General features: G+C 36.0%; 1 protein-coding gene across 1 annotated transcript in view; it reads left to right on the plus strand.

Annotated features, from left to right (window-relative positions):
• Positions 1-24,549, plus strand: part of UBQLN1 (ubiquilin 1) — a gene marked incomplete at its 5' end in the record, with an annotated part of 46,100 nt that overhangs the window by 2,962 nt on the left and 18,589 nt on the right. Inside the window, 2 exons of the mRNA XM_008569057.1 lie at positions 21,736-21,887; positions 23,637-23,752. Coding sequence (XP_008567279.1) covers positions 21,736-21,887; positions 23,637-23,752 — 268 coding nt within the window. The remainder of the gene's footprint in view (positions 1-21,735; positions 21,888-23,636; positions 23,753-24,549) is intronic.

Genomic DNA, 24,549 nt, shown 5'->3' on the forward strand with positions numbered 1-24,549 from the left:
AAGTTTTTCCAAGTGAATCATTTTTTTTTTTTTTTTTTTTTTTTTTGCCTCCCAATACTCTTATAAAAAAATTCCTTAACATTTTTATATTTCCCAACATACAGAAAAGTTGAAAGAATTATACAGTGAACATCCATATGTCTGTCACTACATTTAGCGTTTTCCTGTATTTGCACTATTGTATAATCTAAGTCCATCTTATTTTTTGGATGCATTTCAAAGTAAGTTGCCAATATCAGTACATGTCATTCTTAAAAGGCACTTCAGTAATGCGCATGTCATTAACTTCAGTTCAATTTTTTAAACTTTTTTTTTTTAAGGTAAATTTGACATGCAGTGAAATGCACATGGTTGGCATTCCATGAGTTTTTACAAATACTTACACTTTGTAACCCAAGCCCTTATTAAGATGTAGAACATTATAATTGACCGGGAAGTTTTCTCTTGCCTTTTCTCAGTCAGTCCAGTCACTCACTTTCCCTCACATCATAGATTAGATTTGCCTGTTTAGAACCTCGCATAAATGAGATCATATAGTATGTACTCTTTGGGTAAGGCTTTATTTTCACTCAGCATTGATGTTCTTGAGATTCATCTTTGTTGTGCACATCAGGAGTTCCTTTCTTTTGGTTGCTGTGTAGTTTTTCACTGTATGAATATACCATAATTTATGTATTCACTGTTGAGGATCATCTGGGCTGTTTCCAGTTAGTTACTATGAACAGTTTGTGGATGAATTCTTTTCTCTCTCATGGCTGAATACTTATAAGTGGAACGACTAGGTCATAGGGCAGCTGCATGTTTAGTTTTTAAAAACTACATTTAAAAAAAATGCTTACACCATTTTACAATCCTACCGGTGTATGGGAGTTCCTGTTGCTCCACATCCCTACTGACATTTGACATCGTCAGTCTTTTTAATTTTAGCTGTTTTAGAGGGTGTGTAGCCACATTAAGTTTTTAAGCCTTTAGGTCAATTCTTTCTGTGATTCCAAGTTTAGGCCTCCACCATCCTGTCTGCTTTCAGCATTTTACAGCAAACGATAAAAAATAGTCAACCTTGATAAATAGAAAAATTCATTTAGGTCAGTTTATGATGATGTATCTGTGAGTATATTTTTTATTTTTTGTGATGGTGAGCTTAAAATTCTAAATTTGATGGAAGTTTTAATTTTACACCACTGTAACCAAAGTGAATTTTTTATAGATACAGTTAAAGTGTTTCTGAAGTAAGTGTTTCTGATGTCTGTTAATTTTTTTTTGTTTTTGATCATTGCTTTCTTTTGAAGGAGAAAGCATGGTAACAATTAGAGCTCACCACTGCTCCAAGAACCTAAAGACAAGTGAACTATCTGGAGGCTTTGTTAAGGGAAGCACATACAGGAAAATGTGCAAGAATAAGAAAAGCAGTTTTCAGAGGACCCGTTTGTAAAATTCTACTTGATGCACAAGAAAAGAGCTGCCATTTTTGTAATCTAAATTTTTCTTAAAAGGTTTGATAGATTTAAACTATTTACTACAGATTAAAACTTACTTGAAAATACTTAATGACATCAGGATTTCACTAAAAATGTTTATAAAGAAGTTGGGAAATATCTGGTCCTGAAAATTCTTATCTAATCTTGGAGGGAAAAGGGTAAGCAAAAGATCTCTGAAGGGTAGTATTGAATGTTTATCCTTTCTATCAGGCAAATTTCATTTTCTGTAATTTAAAATCTTTTACAGTAAGTCTTTCTATACAATGTAGGTTCTTTAACACATCATATTAAAATTGTATTAATATAAATATGTCCTAATGCTGTAATTGATTGGATGAAATTATGTTAAACCTGGGTAAATTGTAATTGTAAGGTAGTAATTCATTTTCCTACTTTTCCCCTTGGTTTCTGTTTGTATATAAATAACAGGCAGAAACGTGTACAGTGCCATGTACAGTTGGCATTTAGTAAATGTCACCTGTTCAAGGTTGATAAAGTTAACCTTTTTCTCAATTAAAGTGAAATTTTTCATGGGTTACTCAGAATAAATTGAGTAATGTTTAAGTTTCTACTTAAGGGTAGTTAGAATATAGACTGCACTATGTGTATGTCCCCCAGCCCTAGGCACTTACTGATCTATTTTTTGTCTGTAGATTTGCCTATTCTGGACATTTGTTATAAAAGAAATCAAGTGGTCTTTTGTGACTGACTTCTTTTACTTAGCATAATGTTTTTCATGTATGTAGTATAGCAGTACATCCTTCCTTTCTGTTGCTAAATAACATTCAATTGTGTGGATATATACCACATTTTATTTCTCCATCATGTGGTGGACATTTGGGTTTCTACTTTTTTGGCTGTTATAAGTAATGCCTCTCTGAACACTAATGTGTAAGTTTTTGTGTGGACATATGTTTTCTTCATTTTTCTTGGGTGTATGCCTAGGAGTGGAATTGCTGGATCATATGGTAGCTCTGTGTTTAACTTTCTGAGGAACTACCAAATTTCCAAAATCTTTGTACCATTTTACATTCCCACCAGCAATGCATGGGGATTCCAGTTACCATATTCTCAGTAACACTTGTTGTCTGCCGTTTTGATCACAGCCCTCCTAGTGGCTGTGAAGCGATGTCTCATCATGATCAGTTGCTTTTCACTCCTGGAGCATTTGTTCTCAATGTGATCTGGGGGACCTCAATATCCTTGTAGGAGGACCATGAGATCAAAACTATTTTCATAGTAATTCTGAGATTATTTGTGTTTTTCAGTTTAATTATCTCAAAAATGAGCACTGTGCTTTGCCAGAGGCTTTAAGCTTTGGAATATGGCAACAGATATGAAAATCCAGCTGTCTTCTATTATGAGCCTACAGTGATTTTCAAAAATTTAAAACAATGTTATTCTCACAAGGGAAATATAGTTTTTTTTTATAAGAATGTTATTTATATTAACATGTAATAGGTTTATTGTTTTTAAATGAATTAACGTTTTTAAAGATTTTTCAATTTTAATTTCTAATACAATAAATATCAATAGATATAATCTACATAAACAAAACTTTTGGGGGTTGCTAATTTGAAGTGTCCTGAGACCAAAAATTGCTGTAATGAAGTATTTAATAGATTAAGGCAGTACTCAAAAGATTGAGGATTGACTCCACTCTTTCCATTGCCTCTTGCCTAGAAACTATAGTAGCATACTGGTCAATCTCCCCATTTTTCTGTAACTCCGCCCTGCACCCCCCCCATTCATTCCCAGATTAATCTCTGAAAAATGTCACTCTGCGTAAAACTAGTGGCTCCCCATTGATCTTAGGATGTGTGACATGGCCATGAGGCCCCTGTGTGTGAATATGGTTCCTGCTTACGTCTCCATTCTCTGCTCGTGCCTTCCTTGCTCACTTGGTTTGCCACGTTGGCTTTCTAGTTCCTTGAACCGTTACTACATTTTTTTCCTGCCTCAGGACTTTTGTACAATTTGTTCTTACTGTCTGGAATACCTCCTACTCTTTGCCGACTCCTGCTCATGCTTTAACTTTCAGTGCAAAGGTCAGTCTATCGAGGTAGTAACTGTGATTGTCCAGACTAGATTGGGATCCCCTTTTGTATTTTCTCACAGCATTCTTTTTTTGTCACAATTCATCACAATTTAAGATTATATGTTTATGTGATTATTTAATTAATTACTTTAAGATTAGGAAATCCAAATGATGTAGAAAAGTATGAAATATAAAGGGGCTTATTCAGAAAAAAAAGATAAAGTTAATTTTTTTCCTTTTGGAGATTCTGTCCAGAAAGGTTTTTATCTGTGTAGCCACATGTAGTTTTCTTTTTATTCCCATAAAACAAATGGGATTACTACCCACACTTAACCTTTACTCTCCTTTTACTTGCGTTATCTTGGCAGTCTTTCCATGTAGAAATAACTCATTCCACTGTTATTTATTATTTGTATGTTTTGTTGTTTTGTTTATTAACATTTTGAGAAAAGAGAAAAAAGGTGTGTTGGCATGTTGGTTACTGATGAAGTATATTGAAATATGGTCTGCATTTTGGAGAGAGCATGAATCTTGGAATTGAAGAAATCTGATTTTGGTCAAGGAGCTCAACTCATCTGAGTTTCATTGGCTACATTTTTAACATGTGATGTAATATCTGCTTCACTACACTGCTTGGAGGATTTCATGAGATAATATGCATAAAGTACCTGGCTCAGAATTTATATGCTTTACTTGTGTTGGTTTCTTTCCTTCTGCTCCTTTTTGTTCGTTTGAGTTTTGAGTTTTTGCAATAGAAGGAAGCTTGAAGAGTATCCTAGCATGTGAATAGTGAAACATTTAGTTTGTTATTCTTTGTCAGATTTAGATTATAGAGAGTCATTTAAAAAATACACTTTATAGATAATGCAATTAACATCTGTGGCAATTTTCAGTTTTATAAGGTACCCCTTTTCCATGTAACTATTTATTCAGTGTAGTTTCTCATGCTTGATGTCTTCTTATAATGTTTATATTTTTACCAAGGCTACTAACTTTAAGGCTAAAGTTAAACATCAGATATTTGGAGAGTGATAACTGACGGAACTATTGCATGTGGATGATTTATTGAGCATGGACTTCTTCTAGGTAATAATAGCAAGGACCTAATTCAAAAATAGAGACTCTTGAAGGACCTGTGGCTTAAAATACTGAAACAGCAACCTGTTTGAATGCTGTATATTAGAAAAATATTTAGAAAACTTTTGCTAAATGCTGTTAATATGTGGTTCTGCAGAAAGTGAAGTTAATGTGTTTTTTCTTACGAGTTTAAATAAATTTTACTTTTTTGATTGTAAGATTTTTCTATTTTTTTCTGAGGATATTTAATAGGGAGGGATAGAGACTTGCTTTTTAAAGGCTAGTTTGGATTGAGAGATATTTGTAAAGGATGACAGTATTTCAGCTAAAAGTCAGATTAACTCCATTTTTAAGGTGTTATAATTCAGAGTTTATCTATACATAATTAGATTAGCAGTATTTGAGTGTGTGAGTGTGAGTACTGTGCCCAGGCAGTTAAATCTCTTAATTCTTCCATCAGCCCTATATAATAAATATCGTCTCCATTTTACTGATAAAGAAACGAAGGCTTAGAGACAGGTAACATCCCCCAGGTCACACAACTAGAAAGCAGCAAAAACCAAGATAGGAATTCAGGGTTGCATGTCTCAAAAACATTTTCTTAATATGAAAACATTTTCATTCTCTGCTCTTTCATCTACGTGTATGTCTCATTCCCCCCACCCCCATCAAGAACAGTGAGTAAGCAAAGTGGGCCCTGAACAGCTGAGATTGGCATTATAAAAGTTGATATAGTAAATCTTACGTATTTTCATTTCAGGACAGCATTTCATCTTCTTTCAGCATTCTATTTTATATGGTTTTCCAACTCTTGATTTTTAATTTGTCTCTTCTTCAGATTAAAAATAAATTTCTGTAGAAGAGGAGGTATGCTCTCAAAAGGACAAAAATAAGTACATCTAGATGGCAGTCTGTCTAATGGAAATTACAAAAATTCTTCATTTATGGTTCTGGTTATTACCTAGATAGATGAAAATATTTTGTGTAATTTGTTGCAGTAAGTTTTGTGTTTTTGCAGAGGGATAGTGTCAGTGGGCTGCCTCTGTCTAAAGCAGTTTTGAGATTTTCCAAGCTTGCTAATTAAGTTTTTCCATGTCGGTACTGCTTAGATTCTGATTTTCTTGCTGTTGTTCAGTAAAAGTGTGTGGTAGATAAAACAGACATGGAAGTTACGTTCAAATGTTAGAGATAAAATTTCTAGACAGTTTGAAGCCAGTGTAAACTGAAACTATTTCTTTTTACCCTTTTTTTAGGGAGCAGAATAGATAATTAGGATATTTGAAGAATGTACAAAACTTTTGGTCCTTCTACAAATGCAATTTAGATTGTATTATATTATTTAACTTGAACATATTTGGATTAAAATGTTCTAAAATACAGTATATTTGGAAAAATATCGTATCTGTTTGGTATGGTATTAAAATTGAGATTTATTCACTTCTATTTCAAACGTAATGGCATACAACTGAATTTATAAAATTGTTAATCTCTTCATTTTTGTTTGAATAAGAACATGTGTGTGGTGTCAGGCACAGTACAGCTGTGTAATAAAATGATTAACGTAAGTAATTTTTGAACTCTGTGGTATAGGATCTTACTCCTTTGCATCTAGGACACTGTCGTGAAGCCCGTATCCATCCAGAAAGCCCTGATTATCACATACTGACATTGACAACTTATGGTTTTAGAAGGACTCCACCTCTTAAATATTACAGAATGCTCAAATAAACTGTATGTTCGCTGCTGTTCTGTAAGTTTTGAGGTTGTGACTGTTTTGGATATCATGTCTTAACTGTCTCTGCCAGATATCATGCTCATGGATGATCATCTCTTACTCTTGGATGATTTTCTCTGTTGTCATTTTCATGTCTTATATCCAGTCTGGCCTACTACCTAAAACAAAGGTCTCTTCATTCCAGTTCCTTTCAGATGACCTGCCCAAGACAGGACATATTTTAGCTTTCTGGCTGGTGAATCACTTGAAATTGGAATGCTCAGGAAAGTTGGCTACCTATGTTTTGACTTCCTGTTTCTTATATGTAGGGCATTCACAGTTAACTTTTAAAACTATTTTTATTGAAGTATAGCACAGAAGAATGCATACATCATAAATGTATTAGCATAAAGGTCAAGAAAGTAGAACATTACCAACTCCCAAGAAGTCACTTTGTGATCCCTTACAAACCTCCAAAGGTAACCAGTATTCCTACTTTTGACACCATGGATTTTGACACTCCCCACCCCCATTTTTAACTATATGTAAATGAAATCACAAAGTTTATCTCATCTTTTGCTCTATGTTGTGGTATCCATGATGACATATGGCTATAGTTCGTTCGTTGTCATTGAGTGTAATACTGTATTAAATGGATATACCACAATTTATTCTACAGTTGAGGGATATTTGGGTTGTTTTCAGTTTTTGGCTAATACAAGTAATACCCGTTTGAACTTCCTTAAATGTGTTTTTAGGTGGATGTGTAAGTTTGTTGGAGAAATAGTGGAATTGTTGGGTCATAGGATAAGCATATGTTCAGCTTCCACTGTGAAATGTTTTTCCAGATGTACTAATTTATACTTCCAGTTGCAGTGTTTGTGGGATCCAGTTGCTCCACATCCTCTGCAGCACTCTGTAACAGCCTTAAATTGAACCATTCAGTGGATATGTCAGTGGTTTTAATTCTAAATTACCTGATATGCACCTTTTCCTATGTTTATTGGCCATTTAGATTTCATTTTTGTGAACTTCCTGTTTCAGTCTCTTGACTATTTTTCAGTTGGATTGTGTGTCTTGCTAATTTGTTAACATTCTTTATGAAGTCTGGATTTGAGCTGTATTGGTTATTTGTGTTGCATGTCTTTTCTCTTTGTGGCTTATCTTTTTACCCTGTTAATGATAATTTGATATATTGTGCCTTTTTTAATGAATTGATATTTTTTGTGTCCCACTTAGGATAGCTTTTCCGGTTGAACCAACACTGTTGGTTTTTAGTTATCTTTTTGTTACTACTTAATTGCATGTGGTCATAGTACGTATTTGGTAAGATTTTTTTTTTTTTTTTTTTTTGTCTTTTTTCCGTGTCCGGCAACGGATCGCAACCCTCAGTGTTGCCCCTGTACCGGACCGGGGCCCGGCGACGGGATCGCAAGCCTCGGCGTTGCTCCCGCGCCTCGCTCAGCCAGTGAGCGGGAGCCGGTCTGTACGTGGGATCCGAACCCTCGGACGGGAGCGCCGCCGCGCTTCCCAAGCGGCGCACTATCCAGTGCGCCACCGGGCCGGCCCGTATTTGGTAAGATTTTAATTTTTTGAAAATGTTGACTTGCTTTATGGCTCAGCATATGGTCTACTTTTGTAAGTGTACTTAAAAGGAATGCTTATTCTGTAGTTTCTGGGTGCAGTGTTCTATATATACCAGACGGGTCATTTATTATGTTGTTCACATCTTTTATATCCTCACTGATTTTTTTTTTTTTGTTCATTTTAAAATGTCATTTACTGAAATAAATGTGTTAAAATCTACTATACTTGTGGAATTGTCTTTTTTTTCTGTGTAGTTCTATTTAAGTTTTGTTTTATATATTTTGAAGCTATATTATGATGTACACATATGTAGATTTAAGGTTTTTAATTTTTTTTGTGAATTGAACACTATAATGTTGAAGTGTCCTAGTTTCTTTTGTTATTAAAGCCTGCCTTGTCTATTAAAATAGCCTCACTAGCTTTCTTTGGTTAGTTTTTGCATGGACTATCCTTACTCATTCTTTTTACTTTCAGTCTTTCTTTCCCTTTGTAAGTTTAGGTGTGTCTTTTTAAGCAGCATGAAGTTGGGTTTTTAAATCTAGTCTCTCAGTCTTTATCTTTTAACATAAAGTCTGTTATGTAATCATTGATGTATTTGGCTTACATTTACCATTGTGCTGTGTGACTTTTATTTTTCCTACCTGTGCTATGTGAGGTCTTTAAAAAATTGACGGAAAGATTCATACTATCTTTTAATTCTATTTTTCCATGAACTTTTTTTGAAGTACCCTTGTATTCTTTTTCTCTTCTTTACTTCTTTTGGATTGAGTATTTCGCATTATTCCAGTTGTCCCCTTTATAGATCGGTAGATGCATAGTTTTATTTTTTTAATAGTTATCCTAGAGATTACCACATGCAGCTTATTTCATAAAATGTCTAAATTAATAAGTACTTGTAGTTCTTTCCAGATAATGGAAGGACCTTAGAACAGTCGAACTCCATTTATATCCCCCCGTCCTTCTTCCCTCCCTTCCTAGCAAATGACACGAGACATAATTAATGCTTTATAAAATCAATTTTCATTTAGATTTACTCATATATTTTATCTTTTTTATTAGTTTTTATTCTGTCATCTCAGATAATTTTCTTGTGCCTCAAGGAGCACACCAACATTTCTGTAGTATATGCCTGCTGGGTAACAAATTCTCTCCGTTTTTGTGTGTTTTTAACAGATTCTCTCCATTTTGTGTGTATTTCAATTTCATTTTCAGGAATGTTTTTTCTGAATATAAAATTCTAGGTTGCCAATTATTCCCACCCCTTAACTTTTTTCTTCATTTTTAATTATGGATAATTTCAAACATACAGAAAGGAGACATAGTAGAAAGTTAAACCCCCATATAGCCTTCATCCAACTTTGACAAGCTTATAGTCAGTCTTGTTTCAGGACTATTTTTCCTTAAGGACTCTTCACTTTCCCTGTTATTTTGAAGTATCTCTTATGTATTATATCATTTCATTATATAGTATTTCAACATGTATCTAAAAGATAAGAGAAGATAATGACATAGTCAATACATTGTCCTACCTTACCAATAAATAATTCCTTAATTTGATCAGTTATCTTTTCAGTGTTCAAAATTTCTCCATTGTCTCAAAAATGTTTCTTTTTTTAGTATAATAGTGTGAATTTAATTTTTTACATTTTTAAAGGCTTTATTTCTTACAGCAGTTTTAGGTTCACAGAATTGAGAGGAAAAGTACAGAGTTCCCATGAACCCCCCCCCCATTCCTCCCTCCTAAATTCCTCCACTGTTAATATCCTGCCTCAAAGTGGTACATTTGTTATACATCATTATTGCCCAAAGTTCATAGTTTACATTAGGGTTCATTCTTTTTTTTATTTTCCTTTTTGTCTTTTTTTGTGACCGGTAACGGGATCGGAACCCTCGGTGTCGTGCCCGTACCGCAACCGGCAACGGACGGGATCGGACGGGATCGCAACCCTCGGTGTTGCGCCCGCACCGCGCTCAACCAGTGAGTGGACCGGTCTCCATATGGGATCCAAACCCTTGGCGGGAGCGCCGCTGCGCTCCCAAGCGCCGCACTCTACCGAGTGCACCACCGGGCCAGCCCAGGGTTCATTCTTGATTTTGACAAATGTACGTGAGTACTTGAAAAAGTTTTTGGAAAAATTGAATTAAAAGATAATAGTGAATCTTTCCATGAACTTTTTGAAGACCCCTCATGTAATGACATGTACTATTCCTGTTTATCTCTCTGTTCCCACTGACTCCTGGCAACCACTGATCCTTTTACTGTCTTCATAGCTTTGCCTTGTACAAAATGTCATACAGTTGAAATCACACAGTAGCCTCTTCAGATTGGCTTCTTTCACTTAGTAATATGCTTTTAAGGTTCATCCATGTCCTTTTATTGCTTGATAGCTCATTTCTTTTTAGTGCTGAATATTTCATTGTCCAGATATGTCACAACTTATCCATTCTCCTACTAAAGAACATCTTGGTTGCTTCCACATTTTGGCAATTGTGAATGAAGCTGCTGTAAATATCCATGCTCTGGTTTTTGTGTGGACATAGTTTTTAATTTATTTGGGTAAATACCAAGGAGTAATTGCTGGATATTATGGTAAGACTATGTTTAGTTGTAAGAAACTGCCAAGCTGTTTTCCAAAGTTGCTGTACCATTTACATTTCCAACAGCAGTGAATGAGAGTTCCTGTTGCTCCACATCCTTGCCAGCAGCCAGCATTTTGATTTTGTCAGTAGTATGGATTTTGGCCAACTAGTAGGTGTGTTGTGGTATCTCACTGTTGTTTTAATTTGCATTTCCCTGATGGCATATGATGGAGAGCATCTTTTCATATGTTTATTTGTTATCTGTGTGGCTTCTTTGGTGAGGTGCCTGTTATGGACTTTGGCCCACTTTTAAGTTGGGTTTTTTTTTTTTTTTTTTTTTCCTTTTTGGGACCTTTATTATTATAGTGCATTCTCTTTATGTGAATATAAATGCTTAAATTCTGGAATAGTGCTTAGCATGTTGCAGGCACTTACTAAAAGTTTTCTGAATGAATGAAAAGTCAAAAAATAAATTTATCTCCATGCATTAATGTGCTTTTCCCTGAGCAACATCAGTTTAAAATTCTGTTTTGCTAATCTCTGACCTCTATTCTCTCCCTGGTAGTGTGTCTGCCATACTTACACATACGTTGTTCCTTTTCATTTCTAGGAGATCCATTTAGTTCCCTGATACAGAATCAGAGCCTAACACTGTCATTTCACAAGAGCATTGAGCACAAAGAAACTAAAAAATATGAATCCTCTTATCACTCTTCACATTCATTCTCATGAATTTCCCCCTTGTTTTTATAAACTTCAAATAACCTTGGAAAATTTTCCAGATTGGGTGTAGCGTAATAACTTCGTATAGCATACATTATACGAAGTTATACGAAATGATTTAAATAAACTTTTTTTTTCCTTTTTGTCTTTTTTACTGACCGGTAATGGGATCAGAACCCTCAGTGTCGCGCCTGTACAGGGGACGGCAACGGGATCGCAACCCTCGGTGTTGCGCCCGCACTGCGCTCAGCCAGTGAGCGGGAACCGGTCTCCACATGGGATCCGAACCCTCAGCGGGAGTGCCGCTGCGCTCCCAAGCGGCGCACTCTCCAGTGCACCACCAGGCCGGCCCCATAAACTTTATTTCTTAACATAAACTCCATTAAACTCAAGATGCTTTTGTAAGTGATGATAACCAGCCATTTAGTTCGGCCCCAAAGAACTGAGTGTCCTAGGAATTTAACCATGCCAATGCAGTCTTTTTTACATTACTAACTGAAGAAAAATGGGTGCCCTTTAAAGATTTTTTAAGATTAGAAGACAAAAACTAAGTCAGATGAGCCAAATCAGGACTGTAGAGTGGATGCCTAAATATTTCCCATTGAAACTCTAACAAAATTGGCCTTATTTGAGAGAAATGAGCAGGAGCATTGTCATGGTGGAGAAGGATTCACTGGGGAAGCTTTCCTGGGTGTTTTTATGCTAAAGGTTTGGCTAACTTTCTCCATACAATCTCATAATAAGTAGATGTTATCATTTTCTGGCCCTCCACAAAGTCAACAAGCAAAATACCTTGAGCATCCTAATAAGCTCTTGCCATGACATTTGCTCTTGGTCTGTCCACTTTTGCTTTGATTGTGCCACTTCCACCATGGCTTTGATTGTGCTTTTTCTTCAGGATCACACTGGTAAAGCCATGTTTCATATTCTGTTATAATCTTTGAAGAAATGCTTCAGGATCTTGATCTCACTTGTTTAAAATTTCCATTGAAAGTGCTGCTCTTTTCTGCAGTTGATCTGGCTGAAACAGTTTTGCCATCCATCAACTAGAAAGTTTGCTCAACTGTAGTTTTTCAGTCAGAATTGTGTAAGTTGAATCAGTTGAGATGTCCGTGGTGTTGGCTATTTGTTTCTGCTGTTAATCATAGCTACTCTTCAATTAGGATGTGACCAAAATTAATTTTTTCCTCACAAATTGATGTGGAAGGTCTGTTGTCACAGGCTTCATCTCCAGTATTGTCTCATCTCTTTTTAAAACAAGTTATCCATTTGTAAACTGCTGATTTGTTTGGAGCATTGTCTCCATAAACATTTCATAAAACATCAGTGATTTTACTATTTTTCTACCCAGGCTTCACCATAAATTTGATGTTCTGTTTTCAATTTTAGCAGAATTCATGTTGCTCTGATATGGGCTCTTTTCAAACTATTTTATCCTTCTCAGTTCCTCAAACTAGATCCTTTTCAGATATATTATAACAAGTTAGTATGAGTTTATTTTGGTGCAAAAAAAATTTGCAATTAATGCATAGTTTTTTTTGATAATATATGTTTTCTATGAACACGTTGAAGATCCCTTGTCTATCATTTTTGCAAGTATTTTCTCCCAGTCTGTTGTTGTCTTCTCATTTCTTCTAAAAGATTTTAATGGGTTCATACATTTCAAGGGACTGATAAATTTCTTGTTTCTTTTTTCTTTTGCAATCAGTATGCCTTTATTTCTTTTTCCTGCCTTAATGCATTGACTACAGCCTTCAATATGTTGTTGAATAGGAGTGGTAAGAATGGACATTTTGCTTTGTTTCTAATTTTAGAGGGAAGGCATCCAGTGGTTCACCATTAAGTATGATGTTAACTTTTGTAGATGTGCTTTATGTAATTCCCTTTTATTTCTAATTGCTGAGAGAGTTTTTACGTGTATGAATGCTGTCAAGTGCTTTTTCAGCATTGATTGATATGATTGGGTTTGCTTCTTGTTTTGCTTGTTAACATAGTGGATTACATTGATTTTTTTCAAATGTTGACTTAGCCTCACATTTTCAGGTTAAATCCCGTTTGGTCATTTAAGACTTTATTCTTGTTTCTGTATTGCTAGATCGGATTTGATAGTATTCTATGGGGGATTTCTGTGACTGTGTTTATGAGGGATATTGGTCTGTATTTTTCTTTTACTGTCTATTCTGATTTTAGTGTTGGTAACATTGGTGTCATAAAATGAATTGAGAAGTATTTCCTCTTCTATTTTCAGAAGAGGTTGAATGAATTTTAGTAGTTTGCATCTTTCAAGGAATTGATTCATTTCTTCTAATTTTTCAATATTTGTGGTGTGTAGTTTTCCTTCCTATCCTTTTAATGTCTGGGATGTGTAGTCAGTCCCTCTTGTTGTGTCTGATCTTGTTAATTTATGTCTTAGTCAGTCTAGCTAGAGGTTTATCAATTTTACTGATGTATTTAAAGATTTTTCTAATTTTCCTGTTTTTATTTTGTTGATTTCTGTTCTTATTTTAATTCTTTATTTGGGTTAATTTGCTGTACTATTTCTAATTTCTAAAGGTGGAAACTTAGACTACTGATTTGTGACCTTTCTTCTTAAATATGTCTTTAATACTGTATATTTCCCTAAGCATTGATTTAGCTGTGCTGTGGATTGATTGAATTGTGTCCCCAAGGTTCATATATAAGAAGCTTAATCCCCACTGTAACTGTTGAGGGTGGGAAATCCTATTAGGGCAATTGAAAGGCAGGGCCTTGAAGAGGTGATTAGATTGTAGGACCATGCCTTAGTGAGTGGATTAATAATGGTCGTCAGGGGCATGGTTCTGAGGGCTTTACGGGGAGAGCACATGAGGAACTAACTCTCTGCTCTGCTCTGCAATTTTCTGCCATGTGAGACCCCAGGTCACTGTTTCCACCATCAAGACCCTCACCGGATGTGTTCCCTGCACTGTGGATCCCAGCCTCTAAAACTGTGAGCAGTGAATTTTATTTTCTTATAAATTACCCAGTTCCAGGTATTTTGATATAAGCAACAGAAATGGACAAATACAAGCTGCATCTCACAGATTTTAACATTTTGTGTCTTCGTTTTTGTTTAAGACTTCTTGACCCATGAGTTATTTAGAAGTGTTTTGTCTAGTTTGGGGATTTTCTAGATATTTTTTCTGATATTGATTTCTAGTGTAACGCAACTATTGTCAGAGAATATACTTTAATGACTGAATTATTTTAAATGTCCAGGGTTTGTTTTGTGACCCAGAATGGTCTATCTTGGTGAGTCTTCCAATGTGTGCTTTAGAAGAATGTTTCATTTTCATCTATGGGTTCTCCTCTGCATTTCCCCCCTAGCAATTTAGTTGTTGAGGGTCCCCCTCTTCCTGTTTTGTTAATTTTAGTGGGTATGTCCTTTTGATGCTTCTTAATATGTTCCTTTATTTCTTAATATCTTTTGGGGAAAAATTGTTAGACCTAGGGCAGGTAGTGGTTCTTAAACTTTAGTGTGCATCAGAATTACTTGAGAGGCTTGTTAAAACATAGATTGCTGCTGGGCCGGCCCGGTGGCGCACTGCTACAGTGCGCCGCTTGGGAGCGCGGTGGCGCTCCCACCAAGGGTTCGGATCCCACATACAGACCGGCCGCTCACTGGCTGAGTGAAGTGCGGGCCCAACACCGAGGGTTGCGATCCCGTTGCCGATCCCGGTCCGGTACGGGCGCGACACTGAGGGTTGCGATACGTTGCCGGTCACGAAAAAAGACAAAAAGGAAAAAAAAAAAACATAGATTGCTAGATCCCATCCCCAGAGTTTCTGATTTGAGTGGTCTGGGGTGGGGCCTTAGAATCTGCATTTCTGACAAATTACCTAGTAATCCTGATGTTACTTATCTGAGGACCTCTGGGCAGGATTTCCTCACTCTTGGCACTATTGACATTTTGAGTTGGGTAATTCTTTGTTGTTCGGGCTGTCTGGTGCATTGGAGGATATTTACATCATCCCTGATCTACCCACCAGATGCCTGTGGTCCCACCAGATGTGCCACCTCTGTTGCAACAAGAAATGTCTCTAGAAATTGCCAAATACCCTCCAGGGGTGGATAAAGGAATGTCTTTCACCCCGGTTGGGAACCACTGCAATTGGTTGATTTGTAAGGTAACTGAGGAAAACACTTACCTCCATATCTTCAAGTTCTTTTTTTTTTAGGCTGGTTAATTCTTATAATCTTACTGCCTGCTTTCTGTTTGCTAGGGGAAAGATGTTGGGATGGGGGTGGTGGTCACCATCTGTGTTTACTTAATTTTCTGTTTTTAGTCCTATACTCCTGCTTTCAATGTACTTGGTGTTTTTTAGTCTGGAGACTATCTCTTCCCTTTCCAGAGAGGGGGGAAAAAAGTCCTCCAGGCTTTTGTTGGGTTTGGGGACAGACAGTTGCCTGCTTAGCGTGCAGTGAGGATGTGTCTGCTTCTTAGAGTTTTAAATAATTCTCCTTATTTTAGCCTGTAAGCACCCCTCACCCACTTTCCTCACATCCTCAGCCTCTGGTGGTACTAATATTGAGTCTTCTAGGTATTCTGTAGAGTAAATTGAATTAGCTTTTAGCTTTCTCCATTGCTAACTTAGGATTCAGTTCTCTTGGGTCTGCTAAGCTCATTAATCATGTGTCCATCTGATTTCCAGCTTCAAAATTTTGTTCCAATTGACAACTTTCCATTTGTTCTATTGTCTTTCTGCCTTAAATTCTTCTTGCAAATCATATATCTGATAAGAGATTTGTATGTGTAATATATAAAGAATTTTTACAAGTAAATAATAAAAAGACAAATAACCCAGCTGAAAAATGGGCAAAGGATCTGGATAAACATTTTCCTAAAGAAGATAACAAATGGCCAGTAAGCACATAAAAAGATGGTAAACATCATTAGCTATCACGGAATGCAAATCAAAACCATTTCATACCCATTAGGAAGGCTTTAATAAAAGTCAGATAATAACAAGTGCTGGTGAAGATGTGGAGTAATTAGAACCCCCGTACATAGCTGATAGGAATATAAAATGGTACAGCCACTTAGGATAACACACTGGTGGTTCCTCAAAGAGATAAACCTAGAGTTACCATATGACCCAGTAATTCACTCCTAGGTATATACTCAGTAGAAATGAAATGAAAACATATGTTCATACAAAAACTTGTACATGAATACAGATGTTTACAGCAGCATTGCTCATAATTGCCAAAAGATAGAAACAGCTCAGACGTCCATCAACTGATAAATAGATAAACAAAACATGGTATATCCATAAGATGAAATACTGTTTGGCCACAGAAAGATATGAAGTATTGATTCATGCTACAACATGGATGAATCTTGAAACTACAACATGGATGAACCTTGAAAACGTTAGGCCAAGTGTTAGAAGCCAGTCACAAAGACCACCTATTATATGATTGTGTTTATATGAGATATCCAGAATAGGCAACTCTATAGAGACAGAAAGTAAATTAGTGGTTTCTTATGGCTGGAGGTGATGTGGGGGCATAGGGAGGTAATAGCTAAAGGGTATAGATTTCTTTTTGAGGTAATGAAAATGTTCTGAAATTGACTGTGGTGATGATTGCACATATCTATGAATACACCAAAACCCAGTGAATGGTACACTTTAAGTGGGCAAATTATATGGTATGTCAGTTGTAGCTCAATAAAGCTTTAAAAAAATTCTGTTGTTTTAGTGGGGATTTGAAAAGATATAGAAGTTAGATGCATGTCTTCAATCTAGCATTTTACCTTCAAATCCTAAAGTATGATAAAATGCTATATAATTATAAGTTACATAATTAAATAATTTATTTCAGAATAACATGAGGCATGTCAAAGATTCTGAAGAGGATTTCTGAGTTTAAGGTTAAGAAACACAAATCTAGATTTACCCCATTTTATGTATGAAATAGAGTATAGTTAGTCTGGGTAGATTTGTCCTTGAAATCTATGTTTGAATCCCAACCCAGCAGCTATTAGCTGTGTGACTATGGAGGAATAGGGAGATACCTTTAACCTCCTTTTCTGTGTCTGAAATCGGATTAAAAGCCATCTTCCTTAAAGTTGTTGAGGATTAAGAGAGCTGACAAAGTAGTAGCTACCATTTATTGACCACCCATGTGTGAGATGCTTGACTTTTACATATATTCTTATTTAATCTTCAGAAAGCCATGTGTTCTTCTGCTCATTACATTATTCTTATTTAATCTTCAGAAAGCCATGTGTTCTTCTGCTCATTACATTATTATTTCTGATAGCTATCAAAGGGAAAAATGAGATGTCTTATAATAAGAGGATGGTTAAATTATGACCCGTATCTGTATATTGAATATTATGCAAATGGCATTTTAGGGAGATTTTATTTTTTAGTTACTTGGAAATCGCTTATCTTAGATAAAAGGATTATATATTGTGGACTGAAATCAAGACTCGAGGCAAAAATAATTTTATAAAGGTTCATTGGAAGCCAAATTTGAGGATCTACCCAAGAAACACAAGCCAACAGAGTTGGAAAGTGCTTTGAAGTCTACTACAAGGAAAGGCATTATTTATAAAGGAGTTTGAAAAGGGAGGGGGAGAGCTTCAAGTAGAGTTGTACTTTATTTCTCAAGGAACTCAAAAATCACAATCATTAGTTATTGATTACAACATGGGAACGAAAAACAGCTATGTGCAACCTGAAGTAGAAGCTCCTTGCTTCAGCTGTTCTTAATAATATCTAAGTGGCTTAATCAGAACGAGCAGGTTATACATTAATTAATAAATCAGCAGTTCTAACCATGTACATTGTTTATATTAAGAACAGGTTGTTGAAATCAAGTTCATGGAACTTATCCCAGAGCAGTGAGTTTTGGAAAACCGGCCTCATTTTGATTATCTCCTTCATCGATATTATGATTTCAAATAGGGGAAGAAAGCTCAGATGAAAAAACTCCAAAATATTTACTGTGGTATATTTTTGTGTTGTCTTTATACCTTTTTTTTTTTTTTGCACTTTTCAAGACCTTAGCAATGTGCATTTGAGTTGATAAATGTAAAATAGATTTTTTTAATTTTTAATTTTTATTTATTTTTTGGCGGCTGGCTTTTACAGGGATCAAACCCTGGACCTTGGTGTTAAATCAGCACCCATACGCTCTAACCAACTGACATAACTGGCCAGCCCAAATAGATTTAAAAAAAAACAGTTGTTTACATTGATTTTTACAACTTGATTATGGAAAATTTTATTCATACACAAAAGTAGAGTGTTATGAACTTTCACGTACTTAATTTTCAACAGTGATTGATATATGGCCTATCTTGTTTTATCTATACCCTCTTGTTTTATTTGCACCTCCCCTTCCCTATGCCTGCAGGATTTTTATAATCTCATACTTTTATCCTATCCTATCATATCATATCATATCATATCATATCATCATATTTAGTTAGTTAAAAATTCCTTAATTTTTTATTCCTGGTACCACTACCACAATTTATAGGGCAATATACCTGATGTAATGAAAAGAAAAAGACAAAGCTACAACAGATAAAAGACTTCAGGAATGTACATCTAATTGACACTACATCGCATTAATCAATAGCTGCACTTTTTGCAAACTGTGGCTATGACAGTCCTGAACAAGAAGGGTTTTCTGTTTTAAGCTGCAGTAACTTTTCTAACTGTGGATATTGTTCCTTCTGTAGCAGATTTTTACAGTTCCTCTAATGCATTTGGGATGACTGTCTCAAAGTAACCTGCAGCTTTCCTGACAGCTCCTCACTTGCTTTCCTGCTAAGAACTGTAGTCCCTTTCTGCTGCTTTTAGAAACTTCTGCTACCATATCCACCAGTTCCACTACCAGATCCATAACCACCACCATAGGAACTGCCTGAGCTTCTTCTGCCAAAACTACCGCTCTTCATGGGTCCATAATTTGATTGCTGTTGTCCAATATAATTTCCAAAATCATTATAGTTACCACCGCCAGAATTTCCTCCTTCACTGTAACCATCATATATCCTCCTCCACCACCACCAGATCCACCACCTTGGTTTCCATATCCTGGTCCACCACCACCATAGCTCCCTCTACTCCTATAATCAGGACCACCTCTATAGTTGCCACGCTTACCTCCAGATTCATTATATCTGCCATCACCTCCATAACTAACTGAGCTGCCACCACCTTCACCACCATAGCCTCCTCTTACACCAGTTTCTACCACCTCTAAAATTTCCTTCACGACCTGTAAAGTTGCCAGCTCCACCTCCACAACCTCTTTGTGATCCAGTAGACTGCATCTGTCGTTTAGAAAGAGCTTTTTTCACTTCACAATTATGCCCATTAATAGTGTGGTATTTCCGAACAACAATTTTATCAACTGTATCATCATCAAAAGTTACAAAAGTAAATCCTCTTTTTTCCACTCTTGCCTGTCTTCCATAACTTCTGTGGTTTCACTCTTGCCATACTTTTCAAAGTAGTCTCTTAAATTATATTCTCCTGTATCTTCTGTAATACCACCAACAAAAATTTTCTTCACTCTTAGATGGTCACCACGCTTTACAGAATCCTCTCTAGAAACAGCTCTCTTTGGTTCCAACACATGCCCATCAGCCTTGTGAGGTCGAGCACACATTGCTGCATCCACCTTTTCAACAGCAATAAGTCACAAAACCAAAGTCCCTGGAATGCTTTGTTTGAAGGTCTCTCATTACCACAGTCTGTGAGTGTGCCCCATTATTCACAATGTTCTCTTAAACTATCCTCCGTCGTTTCAAAGCTCAGACCACCAGTAAACAGTTTTCTCAGCTGCTCTGGTTCCTTTGGATTATGGCTGTCCTCCCCACAGTGGCGGCGCTGGTGGCCGGAGTCGGGCTGTGGGTGACCAGGTGGCAGTTTTACCTCCATTTTGAGCTATGTTATATTATTTAATGTGTCTTTCCATTAATTGTGGCAGCCAAAAAATGCCCCCGCATATAGATGGTCCCTGGCTTACTATGGTTCAACTTAATATTTTTCGACTTTACTGTGGCGTGAAAGTGATATTTATTCAGTAGAAACCATAGTTCAAATTTTGATCTTTTCTTAGGCTAGCTATACTGCCTCCTGATACTGGGCCAAATCATCTGACACAAAGCCTATTTTATAATAAAGTTTAAATATCTCATGTAATTTGTTGAATGCTGTACTGAAAGTGTTCTGAGTACATTTAAGGCTGGCTTGGTTAAGCTATAGTGTTCAGTAGGTTAGATGTATTAAATGCCTTTCCACTTGGTATTTTTTTTTTTTCCTTTTTTGTCTTTTTTACTGACCAGTCACGGGATTGCAACCCTCAGTGTTGCACCCGCACTGCGCTCAGCCAGTGAGCGGGAACCGGTCTCCACATGGGATCCGAACCCTCGGCGGGAGCGCCGCTGCGCTCCCAAGCGGCGCACTCTCGAGTGCGCCACTGGGCCGGCCCATCCACTTGGTGTTTTTAACTAACCAGATGAGTTTCTCAGGACGTAGCCCATTGTAAGTCGAGGAGCATCTGTATTTCCAGAACACTGCCTTTGGTGGTAGTGACGTCACCTACTGAGACCCACTACTGTAGGACAATGGGGCAGAGTGATAAGATGTGATTCTTTTCTGAATTAGTACTGTGACTTTCTGAGGCAGTCTATTAGTGTAGATTCCTGGGCCCACTTTGAGGTTTTCTGATTTGGACAGTTGAGTAAAGCCTAAGCATATTGGTGATTTTAGTAAAGATTTGAGAAATGCTGATCTAGTATAGGTTAGGTGAGCTATTCTTTATTTTATGATGCTGTTTTGTCTTGTTTGTTTTTGCATGTTATTCTGGTCCCTGGAAAGCCTTTCTTCAGGTTTTCCTGGTTACTTCCTAATCTTCCTTTAGTTTTCACTTCTGGAAAGTCTTGTCTAACAGCACTCCAGGCTTCCTCTTTACTTGACTGTACACTGTCATTGGACTGCTCACTTTCAAGGAAAGATCTTTGCTGTTTATCTTTGCTTCTCCACAGTACTACTGCTCAATAAATGTTGAATAAGAGAAGTGGAAAGGGTAGCCAGTATGATAGACTTAGCCAGTATAATAGACTGAGAATATGCGGTTGACTGTGTATGTATTCCACTAGAAAGAAAGGAACAGGGCTGAAGATGGAAATCTGAGGAACAGGTTATTGTAAAAATTTGGTAAGAGCTATTTTGTGGCTTGAACTAAGTTTGATCCCATTGTTATTAAAAGAGTAAAGATACTGTAAAGCAATGAATTGTTAGGCCTTAGCAGAGGGTTGAGTGAAAGATATATGTGCACCTATAATAAGACCTTTGTGTTACAGATGAAGTTGTATCATTTCTAATCTAAAAGATCAAGATAACTGACACATAAAGATGCATCTTTATATTGTTTGAATTGTAATATCTGTGGTAGGGGCGTTTTTAAGATACTTCTAAAAGCTAGAATGGGTGGTGCTATGCAAACATGTGTAATGCATACATATTTTATTTTATTTTTATCCTCTTTAGTTCAAGGAAGAAATCTCTAAACGTTTCAAATCACATACTGACCAACTTGTGTTGATATTTGCTGGGAAAATTTTAAAAGATCAAGATACTTTGAGTCAGCATGGAATTCATGATGGACTTACTGTTCACCTTGTCATCAAAACACAAAACAGGTATGGTTTTTGAAGACATAGTTTTAAACCAAGAGTAAGTGTTTATATTTCTCTTCAAAAATAACCAGTCTTGGCTTTAAATGGCTTTCCCTGTCATTAATATTTAAATGGATTAAAATTCCTTTCTTTTTTGTTGATAACAGTGTTTTTAAAAAACCAGTGGGATTTCGCATTAATACTTATTACACTATGTCAGGTAACCATTTAATATTTCAGAAGTTTCCAGTACTTAGTCATTATATCTAAATCATTTATTTGAATTATAGGACAAGCAAATTAATCTTTTTAGCTGTTCTTTTTATTTTAGGGAAATTCTTAGACAAAATCATTAGTAACATCTCAGCAAACCATGAATCAGTAACCATATTTCATGAAATCTAAGGCAACATCAATTTTTAAGAGAAATCTTTATTTTGTGTATCATTAAGAAAGATTACTGCCAACTGATGTTTTCTTGTCACTTAAAATTTTTATTTTATACTTAGTGAAAGAGCTCCTTTGAACTTATTTGGACATGGAATTTTCCTGTATCATTCTTTTGTATACATACAGAGAAAATATAAATGAAATAAATTGGTTAAAGCCTTCCTAAACACTGTGTCACCTTGAGTCTGATTCTTCTGAATCGCCTTTTGACTTAGTTGTCAGTGTCCATATTTTTCCATACACTCTGTTCTGTCTAGTGTGTTGGTGGTTGTAGCATTTTTTAAAACATCACTACAGGATTTTCTTCCAAGCCGTTGACACCCATTCTGCAGGTTTTTAGACTGTGCTCTTCTAATAACAAGTATTTGTTTTACCGATCTAAAATTATTCCTCCTGTTCTTGTTTCTGTGCTTTTCTGTTTACATAATAACTTCTTTCAGTGTTAATTAATGGGGTGATTTTGTAATTAAACTCAGCATGCATGGTACAACAATGTATTCAGTCACTTAGTTCAAGTCCTACGGAGAACATGTGTTCAGGCACTACAGTGGATGCCTGGTTGTCAGCAGTCATAAAACGGATCCTGATTTCAGAGATGTTAAAATGAAAAAATGTGGGCCTTAGAATCAGTAATAGTAGTAGTGTGTGAGATTCAGAGCTCTTAACTGGTATCAGATGGGAGGGTTCTCTAATAAAGTCTACTTTTTTACTTAAAGATAATGTTAAGTAATAATCACTTATTACTCATATTGATTTCTCAGCTTTTTGGGGGGTAAAGTGTCTTTATTTCTTTATTTTAACAGTTTCAAGGGTCTGAGTAAAACTGACCCCTAACCCTCACGAACTTAAGGGAGTAGATAAAATGTTGTTTATATGAAGGTGCTTCAAAAAGTTTGTGGAAAAATTGAATTACAAGATATGAATCCTTCATGAATTTTTTGAAGACCCTTCATATAGCCAAGCTTTGTGGGTGTGACCGGGCATTGATTGACTTTCTGACTAGATCAGGCGCGTTCAGGGTGGTATGGCCGTAGACTTGATTGACTTTCTGGGAGGTGACCTAACTCCCTGTCTTATGTAATCAATATGATTGAAAGTGATAAAATATTTATGTACATTATACTCAAAGAGGAGGGACAATTGTAGTATATTTTGGATGTTTTTAAGGTTTTACTATGTTTCTTTACGTTTTTTTGTTTCTACTTTATAAAAATTTGACTTGATCTGAGAGTGTACCTTTTATTTCTGGGTATCGGGATTTCAGAAGTTCTTTTAAAAATAATTAGCTCCACTGCTTACACTGTGATTTAATATTTTCCTTAGGCCTCAGGATCATTCAGCTCAGCAAACAAATACTACTGGAAGCAATGTTAACACATCATCAACTTCTAATAGTAACTCCACATCTGGCTCTGCTGTTAGCAATCCTTTCGGTTTAGGTAAGGATCTTTAGTTATTTTTGTAGGGATGAAAAAAATTCTTACTTCCAGTGTAGTTTTAGGGAAAATGACAGAGTAAAAAACATTGTCACTTTAACAACAGTTAAAATAAAACTTCCATAGTTTACTACTATAGTTGCAGTTATTAAGAAAGTAGCTGGATATACAGGAATGCTTGGTTGGCTTACATTTACATTTAATAAGGGGTCAATAATTGACACATTTCTTTCTAATAAAGAGATATAGTGTATATATGCCTGATCTGACCACTACATAATTGAATCTGAGGAAGATTAGTTAATTGTCGTTCATAAGCCAACCCCCTGAATAATTATTTCCTCATTTGTAAAATACAGGGATTGGATGCATTAGATATTTATTTATTTATTTTAACTCTCCTGAATACATATGATAGGGCTAGGGCCCAGGAGCAAGCCCAGTGGTTAAGGACTTTCTGCATCAGTTAAAACAGCTTTTCCTGTATCAGTTCTATATACTAAGGTTCTGTGGAAGGTTTGAAATAGATAGGTAATGCCTCTTTCAGTTCTTAAATTGCATTACTAGCATAGTACTTTGAAATGGCATTTTTCATATGCACACTTTTCACATATCAAGGACCGTACTTTTTTTCTCTTCCATAAAAGTTTTTTTTAGTAATTCACTTATACTACATGAAATACATGTTGGAAGCATTTAGGACTTGGTATAAGTTGGCAGAGGTTCACATTTGCTTTTTTTTTTTTTTGTCTTTTTTCCGTGTCCGGCTACGGATCGCAACCCTCAGTGTTGCCCCCGTA

The sequence above is a fragment of the Galeopterus variegatus genome, unplaced genomic scaffold (genome assembly GCF_000696425.1).
Source record: "Galeopterus variegatus unplaced genomic scaffold, G_variegatus-3.0.2 Scaffold460, whole genome shotgun sequence".
In the NCBI taxonomy this organism is placed as follows: Eukaryota; Metazoa; Chordata; class Mammalia; order Dermoptera; family Cynocephalidae; genus Galeopterus; species Galeopterus variegatus.